Source organism: Pan paniscus, chromosome 13, assembly GCF_029289425.2.
Source record: "Pan paniscus chromosome 13, NHGRI_mPanPan1-v2.0_pri, whole genome shotgun sequence".
Lineage (NCBI taxonomy): Eukaryota > Metazoa > Chordata > Mammalia > Primates > Hominidae > Pan > Pan paniscus.
Window position 1 is genome coordinate 74,502,062 of NC_073262.2, and position 18,772 is coordinate 74,520,833.

The 18,772-nt window shown below is 40.4% G+C and overlaps 1 protein-coding gene across 3 annotated transcripts in view; it reads right to left on the minus strand.

Annotated features, from left to right (window-relative positions):
- The window catches only part of SLC25A12 (solute carrier family 25 member 12), a 223,384-nt gene that overhangs the window by 41,241 nt on the left and 163,371 nt on the right, over positions 1 to 18,772 (minus strand). For all 3 annotated transcript variants that reach the window (XM_008978011.3, XM_003824264.5, XM_034954503.3), the window contains 4 exons: positions 12,588 to 12,734; positions 10,206 to 10,344; positions 9,442 to 9,535; positions 853 to 937 (listed from right to left, as the gene is read on the minus strand). In XM_008978011.3, coding sequence (XP_008976259.1) covers positions 853 to 937; positions 9,442 to 9,535; positions 10,206 to 10,344; positions 12,588 to 12,734 — 465 coding nt within the window. The remainder of the gene's footprint in view (positions 1 to 852; positions 938 to 9,441; positions 9,536 to 10,205; positions 10,345 to 12,587; positions 12,735 to 18,772) is intronic.

Sequence of the window (18,772 nt, forward strand, 5' to 3'; positions counted from 1 at the left end):
TGTTTTAATCATTCTTAACATTTATAAAAACCAAAAGTAATATTTATCAAAAATGTAATTAACAGTCAAGGTTTTCTTTCTGGTTTCACTAATTACTTTTTTTTTTTCCTGGCTGTAATCTGTAAGGCACAATCCCAGTGAATGATTTATTTCATTTGAGGTAAGTTTTTTAATTTTAGAAACCCTATAAATATCAGTTTAATGATACAAAGTAAACCTAACACTAATCTTTAAATGTGACGAGGCAAATGAAAGGAATGCTAATTCTAAGGCGAACGGGGTCAAACCCATGTATGTTTGAACTCTTATTTTCCTTATCTGAACAAAACAAAAAACAAAACACAAATATAAATCTAGTTATCTCATAAAAATATTCTATAGGCTGGGTGTGGTGGCTCATGCCTGTAATCCCAGCACTTTGGGAGGCCGAGGCAGGCGGATCACCTGAGGTCACGAGTTCAAGACCAGCCTGCCCAACATGGCAAAACCTTGTCTCTACTAAAAATACAAAAATTAGCCAGTTGTGGTGGTGCACGCCTGTAATCCCAATTACTCGGGGAGGCTGAGGCAGGAGAATCTCTTGAACCCAGAAGGCAGAGGTTGCAGTAAGCCGAGATCACGCCACTGCACTCCAGCCTGGGCAACACAGCCAGACTCCATCTCAAAAAATATATATATATTCTATAAAAGTGGGGGTAACAGTAGTTCTATAAAGGTAATCTTTAAGCTAAGTAAAGTCTTTCTCTGGAAAGTAATTTTTAATTTTTACAGCATTCAGAAGCTGTCAGCTCCTATTTAGTCTACTAGTTCAGCATTTTTTTAAGGTGATCATATTTATGAGATTACTCATACCTGTCTCTGAAGTTCTGCCAGGTTGTAAGGTAAGGCCCCCTCAGCCAATGGGGCTATTCTCTCAATATCTGCCAAAGTCAAGCGCCTTCAGGAAAAATATAGGAAAGAATTGTTAGACACTGACAAACTCCTCACGCCAAAATCATCTTTTCTCAAAAAAAAAAAAAAAGTGAACTATAGTTTAAAATCATTACTTCCCTATTTACACAGATCATTTTAGTGACATAAAAACCTTTTAACTCTGTTTTCATCAACAAAAAGCAAAAGACTCCAGAGAAATAACGTGGAGTGCATGAATTTGGTAAGACTCCAGTGATAGATATTAAAATCAAATAATTATTGCCAGAAGCAAAAGTATAGAGATTGACTGTCCCTACCCACTAAATGTGTCCCCAAGGATACCTATTTAAAGGACAGGCACAAAGTATCTGGGAAGGATACATATAAATCTGATAAATACTGGTTGCCTCCAAGGAAAGGAACAAGGGTATGAGGGAGACTTTTTTTTTTCCCCAACGATATGTTCTTTCCAACCCTTTGAGTTTTGACCCATTTTTAGGCAGGAGAATAGGGTCTGGAGACAGGCAGCCTTCACTTCAGCCTCTGACTGGTCATGGGCCAAGTCTTCATTTGCGTAGGATGTAACTTCAGCCTCTGATTGGTTGTAGGCTGAGCCTTCACTTCAGCCTCCAATTGATCACGGGCTGAGCCTTCACTTCAGCCTCCGATTGGTTGTGGGCCAAGTCTTCATTTATATAGGGTGTAACCAATAGGAAACCTCTAATGGGTACTTAAACCCCAGAAGATTTGCAACTAGGGCTCTTGAGCTGCTTGCTTAAGCCTGCTCCTGATTTGTGGAGTATACTTTTGCTTCAATACATCTATGCTTTTGTCTTCTATTGCTTTGTTTGTGCGTTTTGTCCAATTCTTTGTTCAACATGCCAAGAAACTGGACAACTTGTAGTCAAGACCCTCCACTGGTAACATATCTTGGCAAGTTAGCCAGGAGGTAAGCCCAAATTTGGGGATTTATTTTTCTTTGCTTTGCTTTTGCTCTTTTTCTTTTCCTCTCTATTGAGCCTTCATTTGCGGGCACAGGCTGGAGCTATCTCCATGCAGAGCTCCCTACACTCCACAGAGGGGAACCCTTTCCGCTCTCTTTCCCTTTTCCAACACGGGACCCTCCACAGACAGCATCTAAGCATGAAGGCAACTGCAGGTCTCTGGCCAGGTCCACTCTCCCGGGAGACTAAAAGGTATCCATGTGGAAGCACCTGACCACCACTGCCTGGTTTGGGTGAGGGACCTGAGTCCTTTTCTTTTTTTCAGTCTTTCAGAGGCTGTTTCCTGGCAGATCCTTGGTAATTGAGGGCAACTAGCCAGAGCCACTCTCTGGTGCTACCTGAAGGCCAAGAAGTGAATGGGGATAGCTGCCCTGCCCAGAATGGGGAAGTACTCTTTTCTATCTTTCCTGGTTAAAGTCCCTAATCCCTACATGTGACGAAATTGGCAGTGGCAGCTCTTCCAGAACAAACTCACACATGTTTCAGTCAACTTAAGCCCTCTTTTCTTATGTCAAATTCTCCTAAAGAGTTAGCTTGTAATGGCAAAGGATATCTCTTAGATGTTTTGACTTCCCTTATCCTACTCAATCTATTCAACTTGCTGAGGACTTTTGGGGCCCACAATCTTTAGAATACATTCTACATCTTGTTTCTTTTGTCATCACCAGATTATTTTTATAGAATGGCCTGCCCTTACACGGGGTCCACTGTCATGGTGGTGGATTTTTAAACATTCCCTCTCTTGTTGAGGGCCTGAGTGGAATAGCCAACACTATTATTTCATTTTTCATGCCCAAAATCTACCTTTCCCCCCTTGAGACTACCTGTAATCCACATGACAAAAGAAATCCATCCAACCTCTAGTTCCTATTATTAAAGTTCATGGCTATCACTCCAGTGGAACAGGAAACCATGGCCTTATCAAATTATATGGATGCTAGAAGTCAAGGCCTTCATCCAAGGACAAAAGGAAAGCTCACAGTGGGTCATCAGTGGTGGAGAGAACCTTCCCAAAGTGGTACCAGCACCCATCTAAGGTCAGAGACATCTGACAGACTAAGACGGGGCCCTAAAGGGGGACACCCCTGAGGACCCCAATCAAGGCCCAGAGTTTTTCCAGGGGGATGCCCCAGGTAAAATTTGAGTCACCAAATAAGCTAGGTTCTCTTCTTTCTTCCAGACCTCTATGGGCAACTCTCCATCCATTCCACCTGATTCCCCACTTGGCTGCATTCTCAACCATTGGAATCAATTTGACCCTGACAATCTCAGGAGAAAACATCTGATTTTTTTTAACCGTAATACTGTATGGCCCCAAAATTAGCTAGACGGCCAGGAATAATGGGGAGTCAATGGAAGTCTTAATTACAACACCATCCTGCAATTAGACCTATTTTGCAAAAGGCAGTGTAAATGGTCAGAAATCCCATATGTGCGGGCCTTCATGGCCCTATATCAAAACCCAACCATCTGCAAAACTCCCAGAACCTGCCCCCAAAAAGGCAGGTTCTAAGGCAGAACTGGATATTGTGGATGACCTCCTTTTTGCAAGGGCCACCTGTCTCTCAGGGGCAATGGCAACAACCCCCATATAACTTCTTGCCAAGTGTTTCTGAGGCGCAAACCCAAGAGCTAAAACCAAGGGCCCTGCTAAGTCCCCCTCACATTCAGAGGGGAACACCCTATTCAACTACCTCTCTAGCCCTGCTATTCCTTAGGGAAGCAGCAGGAGCCGAGGGGCTGGTCTGAGTGTAGGTCCCCTTCTCCATAAATAACATATAACAATGTAAATAAAAAGCTAGGAAGCTATTCAGAGAACCCCAGAAAATTTGCAGATAGGTTCCAAGCTTTGACCTTAGCCTTTCATCTCTCATAGAGAGACGTTCAATTCATTCCAGCAACTTGTTGCACCCCCTTGGAAAAGGAATGAATCTTTGAGGCCACTTGCCGAGAAGCAGACAATTTATTTGCCCAAAACCCTCAGGGTAATTGCCCAGGCCCAGACACAGTCTCCGCTACTGATCCTAACTGGGACTATAACACCCCCATGGGAATGAACAACTGGGCCAAATTTCTTAAGGCTCTCCTTGGAGGAATGAAAAAGGGAATAACTAAGGCAGTAAATTATGATAAAGTAAGGGAGGCTGCACAAGGCAAGGAGGAAAATCTAGCCGTGTTTTATGGCAGGCTGGAGGAAGCCTTTAGAAAATATACCAATCTGGACCCTTCCTCTCCTGAAGGCAGTGTTGAGCCCTCTTTTGTTCCTAGTATTACTACCTTCAGTATGAACTCTCTTGTTAGTTATTACTCTGTTTAGAAGTTTGTACATTTTACTGACTACTTTATAGAAACAAATAATCTATATTGCATCATTTTCAAGCCCACAGAAATGTATAAGCCCTATAATCTTGACACTTTTCAATTATGTTTAACGTTACAAGCATGTAAAACACTGCTGATATATGTAAGAATATGTATAAATACCACTCGATAGCTTATTTTGAAGAGATATTCTCTAAATTTTTGTTCACAGTAGATTGACTGGAGTTTCTTAGGTGTGTTTCTCAATATACTCTCTCAATGTTTTAAAGCATAAAGAAATTTGAATACTGTTTAACCTCATGTACTCCTTTGTTTACAGGTTGCTTTATATATTTTTTTTTCTTTCTTTTTTTTTCTTGAAATGGAATCTCATACTGTTGCCCAGGCTGGAGTGCAATGGCACAATCTCAGCTCACTGCAACCTCCACCTCCCGGGTTCAAGTGGTTCTCCTGCCTCAGCCTCCAGAGTAACTGGGATTACAGGTGCACACCACCACACCTGGCTAATTTTTTGTATTTTTAGTAGAGATGGGGTTTCACTATGTTGGCCACACTGGCCTCGAACTCCTGACCTCATGATCCACCCACCTTGGCCTCCTAAAGTGCTGGGATTACAGGTGTGAGCCACCACACCCAGCCAGGTTGTTTAATATTTCTGAGGATTAAAGACATCATGGCTCCCTTTAAGATTCAGTAATATTAATAAAATGTGAGATATATAGGGTTAGAATCCAATACATTGAGAGGAAAACTGTTAAATTATATAGCTGTAGAGCAGGAAATGAAACCCAGGTTGTAAGCTCTGAGGGGGCAGGAAACCCGTTGGTGAAGTACACCATGAGCTACCACACAAGTGCATCAGTGACTGAGCAGCGAGCTGCAGAGCCTAGCTCTATGTGAACGTGAATTTTTAAACTGCATTGTGCCTCAGTTTATCCATCTTTACAACAAAGTTTTGTTTTTCTTCTCAGTTGACTGGACTATTTCCCTGGTCTATCTTCTTGCCACTCTTGATGCCCATGAAAGGACCTAAGGGAGCCTGGGACTCCTTGGGAAAAACAGAAGGTGCCACAGACCCCATTTTAGGAGAAACCCCTGTTTTCCTCATGGAACCCCAAGAACTGTAGGCAGACAGGTCCCTCTCAAAATCTAAGGCTCTGCTCAGTTTTGCATCACATTATCTGACCTTTTTGACTTTTGGGGGCATCAGAAATTACTTTAGTAGGAAAGAGAGATATAAAGAAAGTTATAGCTATGAAGATGTATTTATGATAAGGAAGGTTATGAAGAAAAGAAATTTTATATGAGAAAGAATCTTGTATGGCAAATTCTTGTCCTAAAGTAGAATGCTTAATTACTTAGGAAACAGGGAAATACAGGACAAGTCAGAAAATCTAAGCACATCATAGATGGTCTGTGGAAGTTGTGATAGGGTCCATAAAGTGGGAAAGAAGCTGGGCCCAGTGGCTCACGCCTGTAATCCCAGCACTTTGGGAGGCCAAGGTGGGTAGATCATCTGAGGTCAAAAGTTTGAGACCAGCCTGTCCAACATGGCCGTCGCTACTAAAAATACAAAAATGAGGCAGGCATAGTGCTACGCACCTGTCGTCCCAGCTACTCGGGAGGCTGAGGCACAAGAATCGCTTGAACCCAGGAGGCGGAGGTTGCAGTGGGCTGAGATCATGCCACTGTACTCCAGCCTGGGCAACAGAGCAAGACTCTGTCTCAAAAAAAAAAAAAAAATTAAAGGGAAAGAAAAACGTAACAACAGCTAGATCTTCCCCCGTCTACAAGTGTTGTGTGTGTGATGTTTATATAAAGGAGCTCTAATTAATTGGCTTAAGATCTACACCCTAGAGATTAACCCTTCACATGATCATGTAAGCTATGCAGTTACCCAGACTGCATCATTTGGTAAACCTGTATGGTTTCATGGAAACCATTCCTAGTTGAGGGCACTTTAAAGGATACACAGTCTAAGTACTGCCAAGATAGGCCCAGTAGCTGTGTTCATATTTTCCCTTGGGAAAAACCATACTAATCCTGAGACATCTAGTTGTCTTTTGGTTCCCCAGTACGAAAATACCTCTAGGTGGTTGCTGGTGGACACTAAGTGCAACTACCTCCATTGGAAAAATGCTGCTGGGGCAACTCAGGATACTTCCCAAGGTCCTTTCCAGCCTTTAACCAGGGCCACCTTAGCAGGGACCTTAATCACTTGGGAAAATGAAAACAACAAACTAACCCATATGTTCACCATAGACAACAATTTTTGTCTTAAAAAACAAAGATCCTTTCTCCTGTGTGGAACTAGTTGTACTTATGTTTGTCAGCCAACTGGATTGGAACCTGTACACTTGTATATTTACCCCCTTAAAATCAACATAGCTCCCAATAACCAGTCTCTCATTATACCTTTAACTGCAACTACCAAGCACAAATGAGCCATCCAACCCATACCCCTTTTGGTAGGGCTAGGAATAACTGCAGGAATAGCAATAGGAGTTAGCAGGCTTCCAACTTCCCTATCCTATTACCAATGCTCATCCAAGGATCTTCCAGACAGCTTGGAAGACACTGCCCAAAGTATTGTCACCTTACAAAATCAAATAGACTCCTTGGCAGCAGTCACTGTACAAAATAGAAGGAGACTGGATCTCCTAACTGCTCAAAAAGATGGCTTATGTCTTTTCCTATAAGAATGTTGTTTTTATATCAACCAATCAGGATTAGTAAGGGATGCCACTCGAAAATTAGCTGACAGAACTTCTAAAATATAACAACAGCTGTCCACATCACAGGGCTCCTGGTCAAGGGCACTAAGCTGGGCTTCATGGCTCCTTCCCTTGGCCAGCCCATTGTTAATAATTATACTTGCATTGACTTTTTGGACCATGTTTGTTCATCTTTTTACCAGATTATTTCTTCTCACCTAGAGACGATTAAGCTTCAAATGATCATGCAGCAGGGCTTCCAGTTCCAGATGATGATGCCCGCCCTGGCCATCAAGAAGTCACCCTATCTCCACTAGACAGAGCAGTGCTAGAGTTCCATGGTCCCCAATAGGTAGGGACTGTGCCCCAATCAGCATGAAGTAGTTACAGAAGAAAGACTATTGGTCCCTCTGCCTCCCATAAAGATTTATGAAGATCACGTCTCTCAGGGGGAAATGAGGCAGAAGAACAGTTTATTTGAATAGTTTAGAATATAAATTCCAAGAGAAAAAGACAAGCAGATGTAACAGAGGAGAAGAAAGAAACACAGGGTCTGGACACAGGGAGCCTTCACTTCAGTCTCTGACTGGTCACAGGCCAAGTCTTCATTTGCATAGGGTGTAACTTCACTTCAGCCTCTGATTGGTTGCAGACCGAGACTTCAGTTCAGCCTCCAACTGGTCATGGGCCAAGTCTTCATTTGCATAGGTAACTTTACTTCAGCCTCTGGTCACGGGCCAAGTCTTCATTTACATAGGGTGTAACCAACAGGAAACCTCTAAAGGGTACTTAAACCCCAGAAGATTTGCAACCAGGGCTCTTGAGCTGCTTGCTCGAGCTCGCTCCCACTCTGTGGAGTGTACTTTCATTTCAATAAATCTATGCTTTTGTCTTCTGTTGCTTTGTGTGTTTTGTCTATTTCTTTGTTCAACATGCCAAGAATGTGAACAACTCATAGTCAAGACCCTCTACTGGTAACAATGTGAATGCACTACTGTTTCCTAGAACCTTAAATTCCATGAACTAGCTATAAGGTCACTTTACACCCAGTTTTGAGAACTACTTTTTGAAATGTATCATCATGAAGGAAGATCAAAACCTTTGTTTAAAAATGTGAATTACAAGCCGGGCGCAGTGGCTCACACCTCTAATCCCAACATTTTGGGAGACCAAGGCAGGTGGATCATCTGAGGTCAGGAGTTCGAGACCAGCCTGGCCAACATGGTGAAACCCCGTCTCTACTAAAAATACAAAAATTAGCCGGGCATGGTGGCATGCGCCTGTACTTCCAGCTACTCGGGAGGCTAAGGCAGGAGAATTGCTTGATCCTGGGAGGCAGAGGTTGTGGTAAGCCAAGATCACACACTGCACTCCGGCCTGGGCAACAGAGCAAGACTCTGTCTCAAAAACAAAACAAAACAAAACAAAAACAGCCATAAGTCCCATTTCCCACAGATCCTTCTGGATGCCCAAAGACAAGGGTTTTTCTTTTGGATTTGCGTGTGCTTTGTTCTTTTACATTTATAAAGTAAAGGCATAAAACATCTGAGCTTGTCTATGATGGTAACTCTGATGACAATGTCACAGGCATATCTCAAGAAAATGATACTCTCGGCTGGGCGCAGTGGCTCACGCCTGTAATCTCAGCACTTTGGGAGGCCAAGGTGGGCGAATCAGGAGGTCAGGAGTTCGAGACCAGCCTGACCAACATGGTGAAACCCTGTCTCTACTAAAAATACAAAAATTAGCTGGCTGTGGTGGCATGCGCCTGTAATCCCAGCTACTCAGGAGGCTGAGGCAGGAGAATCACTTGAACCTGGGAAGCGGAGGCTGCAGTGAGCCGAGATCGTGCCACTGCACTCCAGCCTGGGTGACAGAGAGAGACTCCATCTCAAAAAAAAGAAGAAAGAAAGAAAATGATACTCTCCAACACAAAATGGCATATACTGTTTAGTGAAGGACCATTTACAGTGAACCAAAAAGATTACAAGATTCTTCCATGTATCTTAGTCTATTTTATAAAGTTAAAAATTTGGGCAAATTTCCACAAATCTCTTGAAATTCATAACACCTCCAGAGAGCCCAGATCAAATCAATCTTTTTCCCTCCCTTTCTTCTTCTCACTTCCCTTCTCTTCTCTGTCAGATTGCTTTCTTCTCCCATTTCACTCTCTTATGCACCTCAACCCCTTATTCCTATCTCACCTCACTCCTGCCTTCTCTTCCCTCCCCTTTCCTTCCCTTCCTTTCTTCTCTCCCTTGTTCTCTCCTTTCCCCTCCCTCCATCTTCTTCTCCCTCTATCTGTCTTCCTGTGTTTCTTTCCTCTCCTTTGTTACATCTGCTTGTCTTTCTTGGAATTTATATTCTGAATATAAACTATTCAAATACATGGAAAAAACTCATGTTAGAATGAACTAAAAGGACACCACTGCTTCACATTTTAGAACTACTCTATAATAAATATCATGAAGAATTATTGAAATACTTACCCTGAAGCATTATATAAGTCTGCAAGCTGATATAGAATATCAATTTCTAGTGGTGTGACTTGTCCATAGCGTATGGCACTCTGGGCAAATTCCTCTGGAATAGAGAAAAAAAAAGTTAAAATCTTGAATGATTCTTAATATATAACAAAGTTCTACCTTCACCAACTATAACATAACCTGAAAGCTATAGGCATTTTAGTATCATTTTTAAAATCTAAAATTGAATTTAAATATTTAAGTTCAACTATACAAGAATACGCATTTCTGAAGGCTGGTAAAAGATAAAATGTTAAGATGATAAAACAGCAAAACAGATGAATTAACTTCAAGAATAAAACAATCTCTTCAGAATCTCCTCTTATCTTGCTTATTCACTTTGTTCTCCAGAGTTATAATACAAAAAAAGTGGGTGTTCTCCAGTCATTCAAAACATCCTAATACCACTCACCAAAAGGAGTAGGCTTGCCCATCTTTCTGTGGCAACTCCTTCCTAGTACAAACAAGCTGCTGCCACAGTGCCACTGACCTGTTTGACAGATTGGGCCAAGGTTCTTTTCAAAACTGTCAAAGCCACTTTTCCATTCCTGACCTCAGTATCACATTAAATCCACCTGGATTTTTGGAGCCCAAGTAAAGCATACATACACATGGTAACATACTTTCTAGATCTGGCTTTACAGTGGTAAGCTTAGATCAACATCATGCCTCAGTGAAGAAAAGTGAAAATGCTGAGATTCTTATTTATGTATATTTTAAAATCTTACCCTTTGTGACTTCAACATCTTTCCTTGTGCCAGCTAGAGTGCTATATATCTTACGAACAAGCTCCATGTTATTCAGTAAGGAGTTAAATGCATTGAAGTAGGAGAAGCTAACCTGGTGTGAGATACTTCCTCCAGCTGCCTAGAAAATGACAACACAAAAAGTTTAAAAAACAAAAACACGTTTATGGACACTGTACTTTTCTCAAAGAGGATCCAAAGGAGTCTTCACTATTAAAATGATGTTAACAACCAGTACATAAATACAAGGAAAGTATCACACTGAAACAGTGCACTGCATGCCCTCAGGGAAGTCTATGTAATTTAGGTTTTAAGGAAGAAAGTAACATCTGGAAGTTGGACTTCATGGTTCATCTACCTATAAGGTCAAAAACAACAAATATAATTATCACAGATCAAAACAATAGTTATTTAAACAGGATCTTCAAGACCCTCAACTGTGAAACTCTTGCTAGTCCTGGATAAACAAAATCACTGTACAATCTATGGAACACTTTTTAACCTTGTTTTTTTCCTTCACACACATACACAAAAACCAACTGATGACTTTAAATTTTAAGACAATTTTATTACATCAACTTTTCCTAATTTTTAAGGCCACTGTTATAATTAAAATACTTAACAGTCTGTGCTAAACTCTAAATTTGGATCATGAAGGGTACAATTATCAAAAACTCCAAAAAATGTAGAAAATCTGGAGAGAATTTATTCACTATTGAGTTATGTCTTCATTGGAATAGTGCAAAAGAGGCTCTCTCATGCCTGAGATGGCGGGCAACGTGGCCTTCATTACCTCTGCAGGATGAAGACGTAATTTGTTCTCTGCTCACCACTTGGACATAAACTCAAAAGAGAATATTTTGCATAGTTTGCAAAAGCCTCATTTCCAAGCCAGAAGTCAGAGGAACCCATATGATTGAAAACATTCTCCTTTAAAAATGCAAAGAAATGCTTATGTAAATATCAATGTAACAATTTTAATCATAAAGGTCTATTACAAATAGTATAGGTAACAATGAGCAAATATATCCCACCCCACCACCCCTCACACACATGCCTTAACCTAAATACAGTTTATATTTGTGTTAGCCTGAATTTGGATACCAGCAACCCAAAAAGCTGGACTCAAATTTTCATATACTCCTCTGAGGATTAGAATTGACTTTTGGTAAACTATAAAAAATTGAGCCTCAAAAAATTGAGGCTATTATAGTAGGTCTATCTAACCTAGTTGGAAAAGATTAAATGAGTCCCTTCCCACTAAGGTACTGAGCCCCTCCCTCTAGGGTTCTCTTCCCTTCTCCCTCCTTCCCTCCCTTTCTCTCTTTCTCTCTCCTTTTATCCCTTTCTTTCCTTCCTTCTTTCATTTTTTTGGTTGGGGTATGAGGTGAGGGCAGGGGAGTGGGGGATGGTGTCAAGGAGGTGAAACGTGTAGGAGAAAGTGACATGGTCCATGTTCAGATTCACTGAAGAAAAAGAACAGAAGTTGATCTTTCTACCCCAGTCTAAATCAGGGATAATGATCTTCAGCTGAAACAACAAATGCACTCATTGGCTTCCCTCCATTCAAAACAAGCAGTAATCAAAAACTTATACATAAGTACAACGCATAGACAAGGAAACGGGTAAGTGAGGAAAGTTTCACCACTCTATGTGAGGAAGTGGATGACATGAGTTTGCTATTGGTCCAGATGATTACTTTATAGAGATTAGCAGTTTGACAGAACAAAAAACTATGTCTGGTGCATACAGACTGAATGTACAGGTGAAGGGGCAGAGAGAGGAGTGAGCCACAGAGGCTGATGGCCACATATTTCCTCCATACCTTCTGCCATGGGCATGGTTATTAAAACACTGCAGAAGCCAGTGATGATCCCTCCGGCAGACAGCACCCTGAAGGCAACAAAGGAAGGAGCCATCTTTATAGCAAGACCTTGGGAGCCCGGTGGTGTGGAAAGAGGCCAAGATGAAGGCAGTAGTGTCTGGGAGAGTTACTGCCCACTGGAAAAAGTAATTGCTCACCCTTGTCTATAAACTCTTGTTTCCCTTGAACTGGACTCTGTAAATGGAAATAAACAATTTGGAAATAGATGACAGCAAGATGGTGGCTCTGAATAAAACTATGATCTGGGAAAAGATAACTCACCATCACCTCTACCTCCATTACACACACACATACATACATTCATGTACACACACACACATGCACACACACACACACACACACAAACCTGTTTACTTTCTACCAACCAAGCATGAAATTTGAATAGTTGAGAGTCATATGAGTCCCTGGAGGCAATCCAGGACTCAATGGATCAAAAGGTTTGAGGAAATAGAAAGTTAAAGAACTTGCTTTTTACTTACTGAAACTAAGTTCTCCTCCACAAAAGGAGTAAGCATGTGAGATCTAATGGTAACCATGATGTCACTGAAATCCAGACCAGAAATCATGCCACTTTTGCTTTTGTCTTTGAGTGCAAAGGCTTGTCTTGCATGTTCCAATTGCAGCTCCTGTGAGGAAATTAGAAATAGGGCATTAAGCTGGTTAAACACATTCCAAGTACATGGTTTGGAAAGGAAGGAAGGACAGATATCCTTCCCACACACGTACTTACTACAAAACAAACAATGCACAGATCTGAATTTGCAACAAAACTTTTAATTTCTTTCAAAAAGCATGAGCTTTCTTAAAAATGTACTACATATTACTCCTCAGGAAAAAGAATGAATGAGAGCACATCAATAAAGGAAAGGTAGGAAAAAAATAACCCTTAGATTTTACTTGACAAGTTTTCATTACTGAAAACAGGGAATAATGTTTTTGGTGCTTCATTTCAGCCTTTAAAATATACAGTAATTTATCTCTCCTGCTTGAAGGCTTACCTGTCATCAAAGAGTACTTCATGAATTAAGAGTTTAGATTCATTTTCAGTTTTTCAATTTTAAATGTTGCAATCAAAGTCTCTCTCTTTGTCATTCTATAAATGAATTAGAGACCATTTTTTCAAACAAATTTTTCAAATAAACTCAGTGAGAAACTCTACCAACTGGTAAGTGCAATATTCAGTCATTCTAAAATGAAAGTCAGGAATAACAAACTGCAAAAGTAGTGTTCAGCTATCACTGGCTCTGGGCACCGTTACTCATAAACTGTAAGACAGTCCAGAATATCTCTGAACTTTTGAACTATTGGGCAACCAAACTTCGTAATAAGTGATATCCACAAAAACAACAAAATGTTCCAGCAATCCCCTGTGTACTATACAAAAGTCAAAATCAGAGCATTTCTGTTGTGGGGATCCATGACTAAATGCAAAAAACTTGTTAGCAAACATAACAATGGTGCTGCTATTGGATGCCACCGTCACACTCTTTGCAACTCTGTAAATAATAGTCATATCTAAGTATATACATATTATTTAAAGATTACATAATTTTCATTCACATTTACTTGTCAAAGACTACAAATTAATGTTGCTTTAACTTTTCATGACATTAAAAGTAGTTTTTATATAAGTCTCATCATTTTTATTTAATTATATTTTCCTATGGACTTGTGATAACTCACTCCATTTTCCCATGACCTCAGCTCCAACCACTTCACCCTTCAAATGAAGTGGGAATTTTCAATCCATCTACATCATTACATGGATTGAAATTGGTCCCCATGGCAAAGATATTCCTAAATAGCATCAAAAGTAGACACAGGTTCACTCCCTGTCTTATATACCTTTTTCTTTCCTTCTACCTCTTTTCTATCTCTTTCTTATGTCTTTGTCTTCCCTATATGTCTTAATCACCCAGAAATATCAAATGGTAGCCATGGGTACAATTTAGCCTTATTAATAACACTCAGTACTAAAGAAAATGTGGACCTTTACCTTCAAGATGAAGCAGAATGCTCACTGAAGGAGTAGTGTTAGTAGAATAGATTGTCTGTTTTCTATAAGGTCAACAGTTAAAGGACTCTTATTTGTCTTTTAAAGATATGTATTTGAAGGATCACAGATGAAAAAATCATAGAGTATGTGCATCTGGCTTCCAAATGATCCTGCAGGAGGCAGGGTGGAGGGTATAGATAAAAAATATTGGCGAAGAAGTGGTAATTATTGAAGCTGGTTATAGGTCCAGGAGGTTCATTACACTATTCTCTCTACTTTTGAGTATATTTGAAGTCTTCCAAAATAAAAAAGATTTTAAAAAATAAAATTAATGACTTAAAAATGAGAAGTTAAACACAGAAAAAAAGAAGTTACATATATGCGGCTCTCAGTTTATACAGTATAATTAAAACATCAGGGTACAATAGATATTGTAAAATAGACTCTGTAAATGCAAGGAAAACAGTGAGAGAAAGAGAGAGAAAGTAATCTTTGGAAGAATCTTAAACACTAATCAGGCAGACATTTCCTTTTTTAAAAAAGTCAGCTCTCAAATGCATATATTTTCAACTTTTCAAGTTTGAGAATTTTATAAGGTGAGTTAGATAAGCACTAACAGGGAAAAGAGTTAGAACAAGCACTGGCACCTCCAAATACCCACACCTAAAGCCCATAGTTTCAAATCTGTGCTCATCCTAATGAAGAAAAACAATACTGTGGGCTTATAAAAGGTAAAATAAATAAATCTTGGGTTAAAAAGGTAGGTAGGTAGGTAGGTGGATAGGAGAACTAAAGGAAAGATAAAGAAAGGCAGTTATACTGAAGGGAAAGATCCTATGCCCTTGAAAATGCATTTCATCTAATTATGAGATGAAAATTAGCAGAGCTTCAGAAACAGTGTGACTGGATGAGAGTGAACTTGTACATTTAACTCCACCGTCTTCCAAAACGCCACTCTCCACTAAAATAACAATAAAAGAACAAAACAAAACAAAACAGAAACGCAAGGACAAAGACAACAGAAAAGGAGAAGATGGCAACTATATTTTTAAGATCAGAAAGCAGAAAAGCAAATGACAACTGACTTAATGGACTCAAAAAAACTAAGCAGAAAAAGCCAAAAAGGAAGCCAATGTACATGACAGGACCCCCAAAAGATTCAATTATTAGCTGCATTGGTACCTCTGGAAGTGATGGTGAAGGTGGAGCTGAAAACAAGGGGCTTAGCTGGATGTCTGTTTAAGAAGCAGTTAGTTACCTGCCTTACTCCAAATAAGGCCTCCACCCTTTCCCAACCTTGGCAGAAGACTAGAGGTCTACTGTCTGAGGAGTTTAACAGAGGATCTCTGAACCAGCATAGACCACACACAGTTGAGAGGGAGAATACTACAGTGAAAAAAGGTAGTAAACTGAAAGTCCTTCTGCAAAATTGAACACTGAGACCTCCAACTACTTATTACTCAGCAACCAAAACATCAAAAGCCAGATCTAATATTCCAGATTGGAGACTAGACAATTTTTCCCTGATTCCCTAATCCGAAATAAAAGACCCAGCCTAGGCAACATGGCAAAACCCCATCTCTACAAAAAATACAAAAAATTAGGCAGGCATGGTGGCACACGCCTGTAGTCCCAGCTATTCAGGAGGCCGAGGTGAAAGGATCGCTGGAACCTGGGGAAGTCAAGGCTACAGTGAGCCATGATCCTGTCACTGCACTGCAGCCTGGGGGACAAGGTAAGACCCTGACTCAAAAAAAAAAGAGAAAAAGAAAAACAGAGACCCAAACAAAGAGTAAAAATAAATACATAAATGTGGAGAAAGCAGACACTATGCAAGAAGAAAACTTTAAAAAAACAACAAAGACACATGTCTTTAATATCTTTGAAGAAGTGAAAGAAAAGAGTGCATCCATGAAACAAGAACAGTATGCTATTTTTTAAAAGGAATATTCAGAAAACCAAAAAGAGGTCCTGAAAATTAGAAATACAGCAGAAATAGAAAATAGAAGGCTCAGAAGGAAAATAGGAGAGAAAAGAAGACTAAAAGGTCATAAATGTAACATTTAATAGTCCTAGAAACTAAGAAAATAGAATAAGAAAAGTAATAAAATTTTCAAGAATTGAAGGACGTAAGTTTCCAGATTAGAAAAGCCCAATGAATGAAGAGCCCAGACCAATGAATAAAAATAAACTCACACCAAGGAATACCATCGTGAAATTTCATAAACACCAAAGAAAAGAAAAAATATTAAAACACTCCCGAGTCAGAGTGGAAAAAGTTTCAAGATTAAATTAAGAATGAGAATGGCACTGTGGCAACACTGGAAACTAGAAAACAGAAGAGCAATGCTTTCAAAATTATAAGGAAAATAAACTCCTACTAGAATTCAATACCCAGCCAAACTATCTTAGCATAATGGTGGAACAAGAGGGGTTTGTTTGTTTGTTTGTTTGTTTGTTTTGAGATGGAGTCTCGCTCTGTCGCCCAGGCTGGAGTGCAGTGGCCTGTCCTTGGCTTACTGCAACTTCTGCCTCCCAGGCTCAAGAGATTCTCCTGCCTCAGCCTCCCAAGTAGCTGGGATTACAGGCGCCTGCCACCACACCTGGCTAATTTTTGCACTTTTAGTAGAGACAGGGTTTCACCATGTTGGCCAGGCTGATCTTGAACTCCTGACCTCAAGTGATCAGCCCGCCTTGGCCCCCCAAAGTGCTGGGATTACAGGCGTGAGCCAAAACACCCAGACTGTTTGTTTTTTGAGACAGGGCTCACTCCGTCACCCACGCTGGAGTGCAGTGGTGGGATCATGGTTTACTGCAGCTTCTACCTCCCTGGGCTCAAGTGATTCTCCCACCTCACCTCCTGAGTAGCTGGGACTATAGTCATGTGCCACCACACCTGGCTAGTTTTTGTATTTTTTGTAAAGATGGCATTTTGCCATGTTGCCCAGGCTGGTCTCGAACTCCTGGGCTCAAGTGATCTCCCCACCTTGGCCTCCCAAAGTGCTAGGATTACAGGTGTGAGCCACTGCCCTCAGCCGGAACAAGAGGTTTTCACATATGAAAAGTCTCAAAAAATTTTTATTCCACTTTCCTCAAGAAGCCATTGCAGGAAGTATTCTACCAAAAATAAGTAAACCGCAATAAAAGAAGAGAGAAAATGCAGCAAACAGGAGGTTCAACGTAACAGAACAGCAAATGGATTCTCCAAGGTAAAAGTGAAGGGTGATCACAGAATGACTCCTATGCAGCGAGCTTACACAGTCTGGCTTCTGGCCCTGAAGCAGGTGAGGAAACAACAGGAAAATGGTGCAGCTGCTGTGGAAAACAGTCAGGTGGTTTCTCAAAAAGTTAAACAGAATTACCATATGACCCAGAAATTACACTCCTATGTATATAGCCAAAAGAACTGAAAACAGGTATTCAAACAAATATTTGTATACATATGTTCATAGCAGCACTATTCACAATAACCATAAGGTGGGAACAACCCAAAGGTCCATCAGCTGATGAATGGATAGACAAAATATAACATATTTATACTATATTATACAATGGAATAGTATTCAGCCACAAAAAAGGAATAAAGCACTGATACATGCTATGACATGGATAATTCTTAAAAACATTATGCTAAGTGGAAAAAAAAAAAAACAGATGCAAAAGTTCATATTGTTTGGCCAGGCGTGGTGGCTCACACCTATAATGCCGGCACTTTGGGATGCTGAGGTGGGTGGATCACCTGAGGTCAGGAGTTCGAGACTAGCCTGGCCAACATAGTGAAACCCTGTCTCTACTAAAAATACAAAAAATTAGCCAGGCATAGTGGCGCACACCTGTAATCCCAGCTACTCAGGAGGCTGAGGCAGGAGAATCGCTTGAATCCAGGGGGCGGAGGTTGCAGTGAGCTGAGATCACGCCATTGCACACCAGCCTGGATAACAAGAGCGAAATTCTGTCTCAAAAAAAGAAAAGTTCATATTGTACAATTCCATTTATATTAAATATCCATAATAGGTAAATCCATAGAGACAGAAAGTAGGCTGGAAGTTGCCAGAGCTCAGGGGAAAGCAGAAATAGAAAGTGACTGCTTAATGGAACAAGGTTTCTTTTTGGGATGATAAAAATGTTTTGGAACTAGATATAAGACACTGTGAACGTACTAAATGCCACTAAATTGTGCACTTTTATTTATTTTTAATTTTTTTTAGATGGAGTCTCGCTCTGTCACCCAGGCTGGAGTGCAGTGATGCAATCTCAGCTCACTGCAACCTCCACCTCCTGGGTTCAAGTGATTCTCCTGCCTCAGCCTCTCCAGTAGCTGGGATTATGGCACTCACCACCTCGCCTGGCTAATTTTTGTATTTTTAATGGAGACAAGGTTTCGCCATGTTGGCCAGGCTGGTCTTAAAGTCCTGATCTCAAGTGATCTGCCCACCTCAGCCTCCCAAAGTGCTGGGATTACAGGCGTGAGCTACCACACCTGGCCTAAATTGTGCACTTTTAAATGATTAATTTTATGTAAATTTTACCTCAATTTTTTTTTTAAAAAAGAAAGAAAGCTCCTGGAGAGCTCCAAGAAGATGAAATTAATAGAATACCTAATGTGTTTTAAACGCATTAAAAAGAGATCTTAATAATTGGACCAAGGTTTGAGAATGACTTAGTATT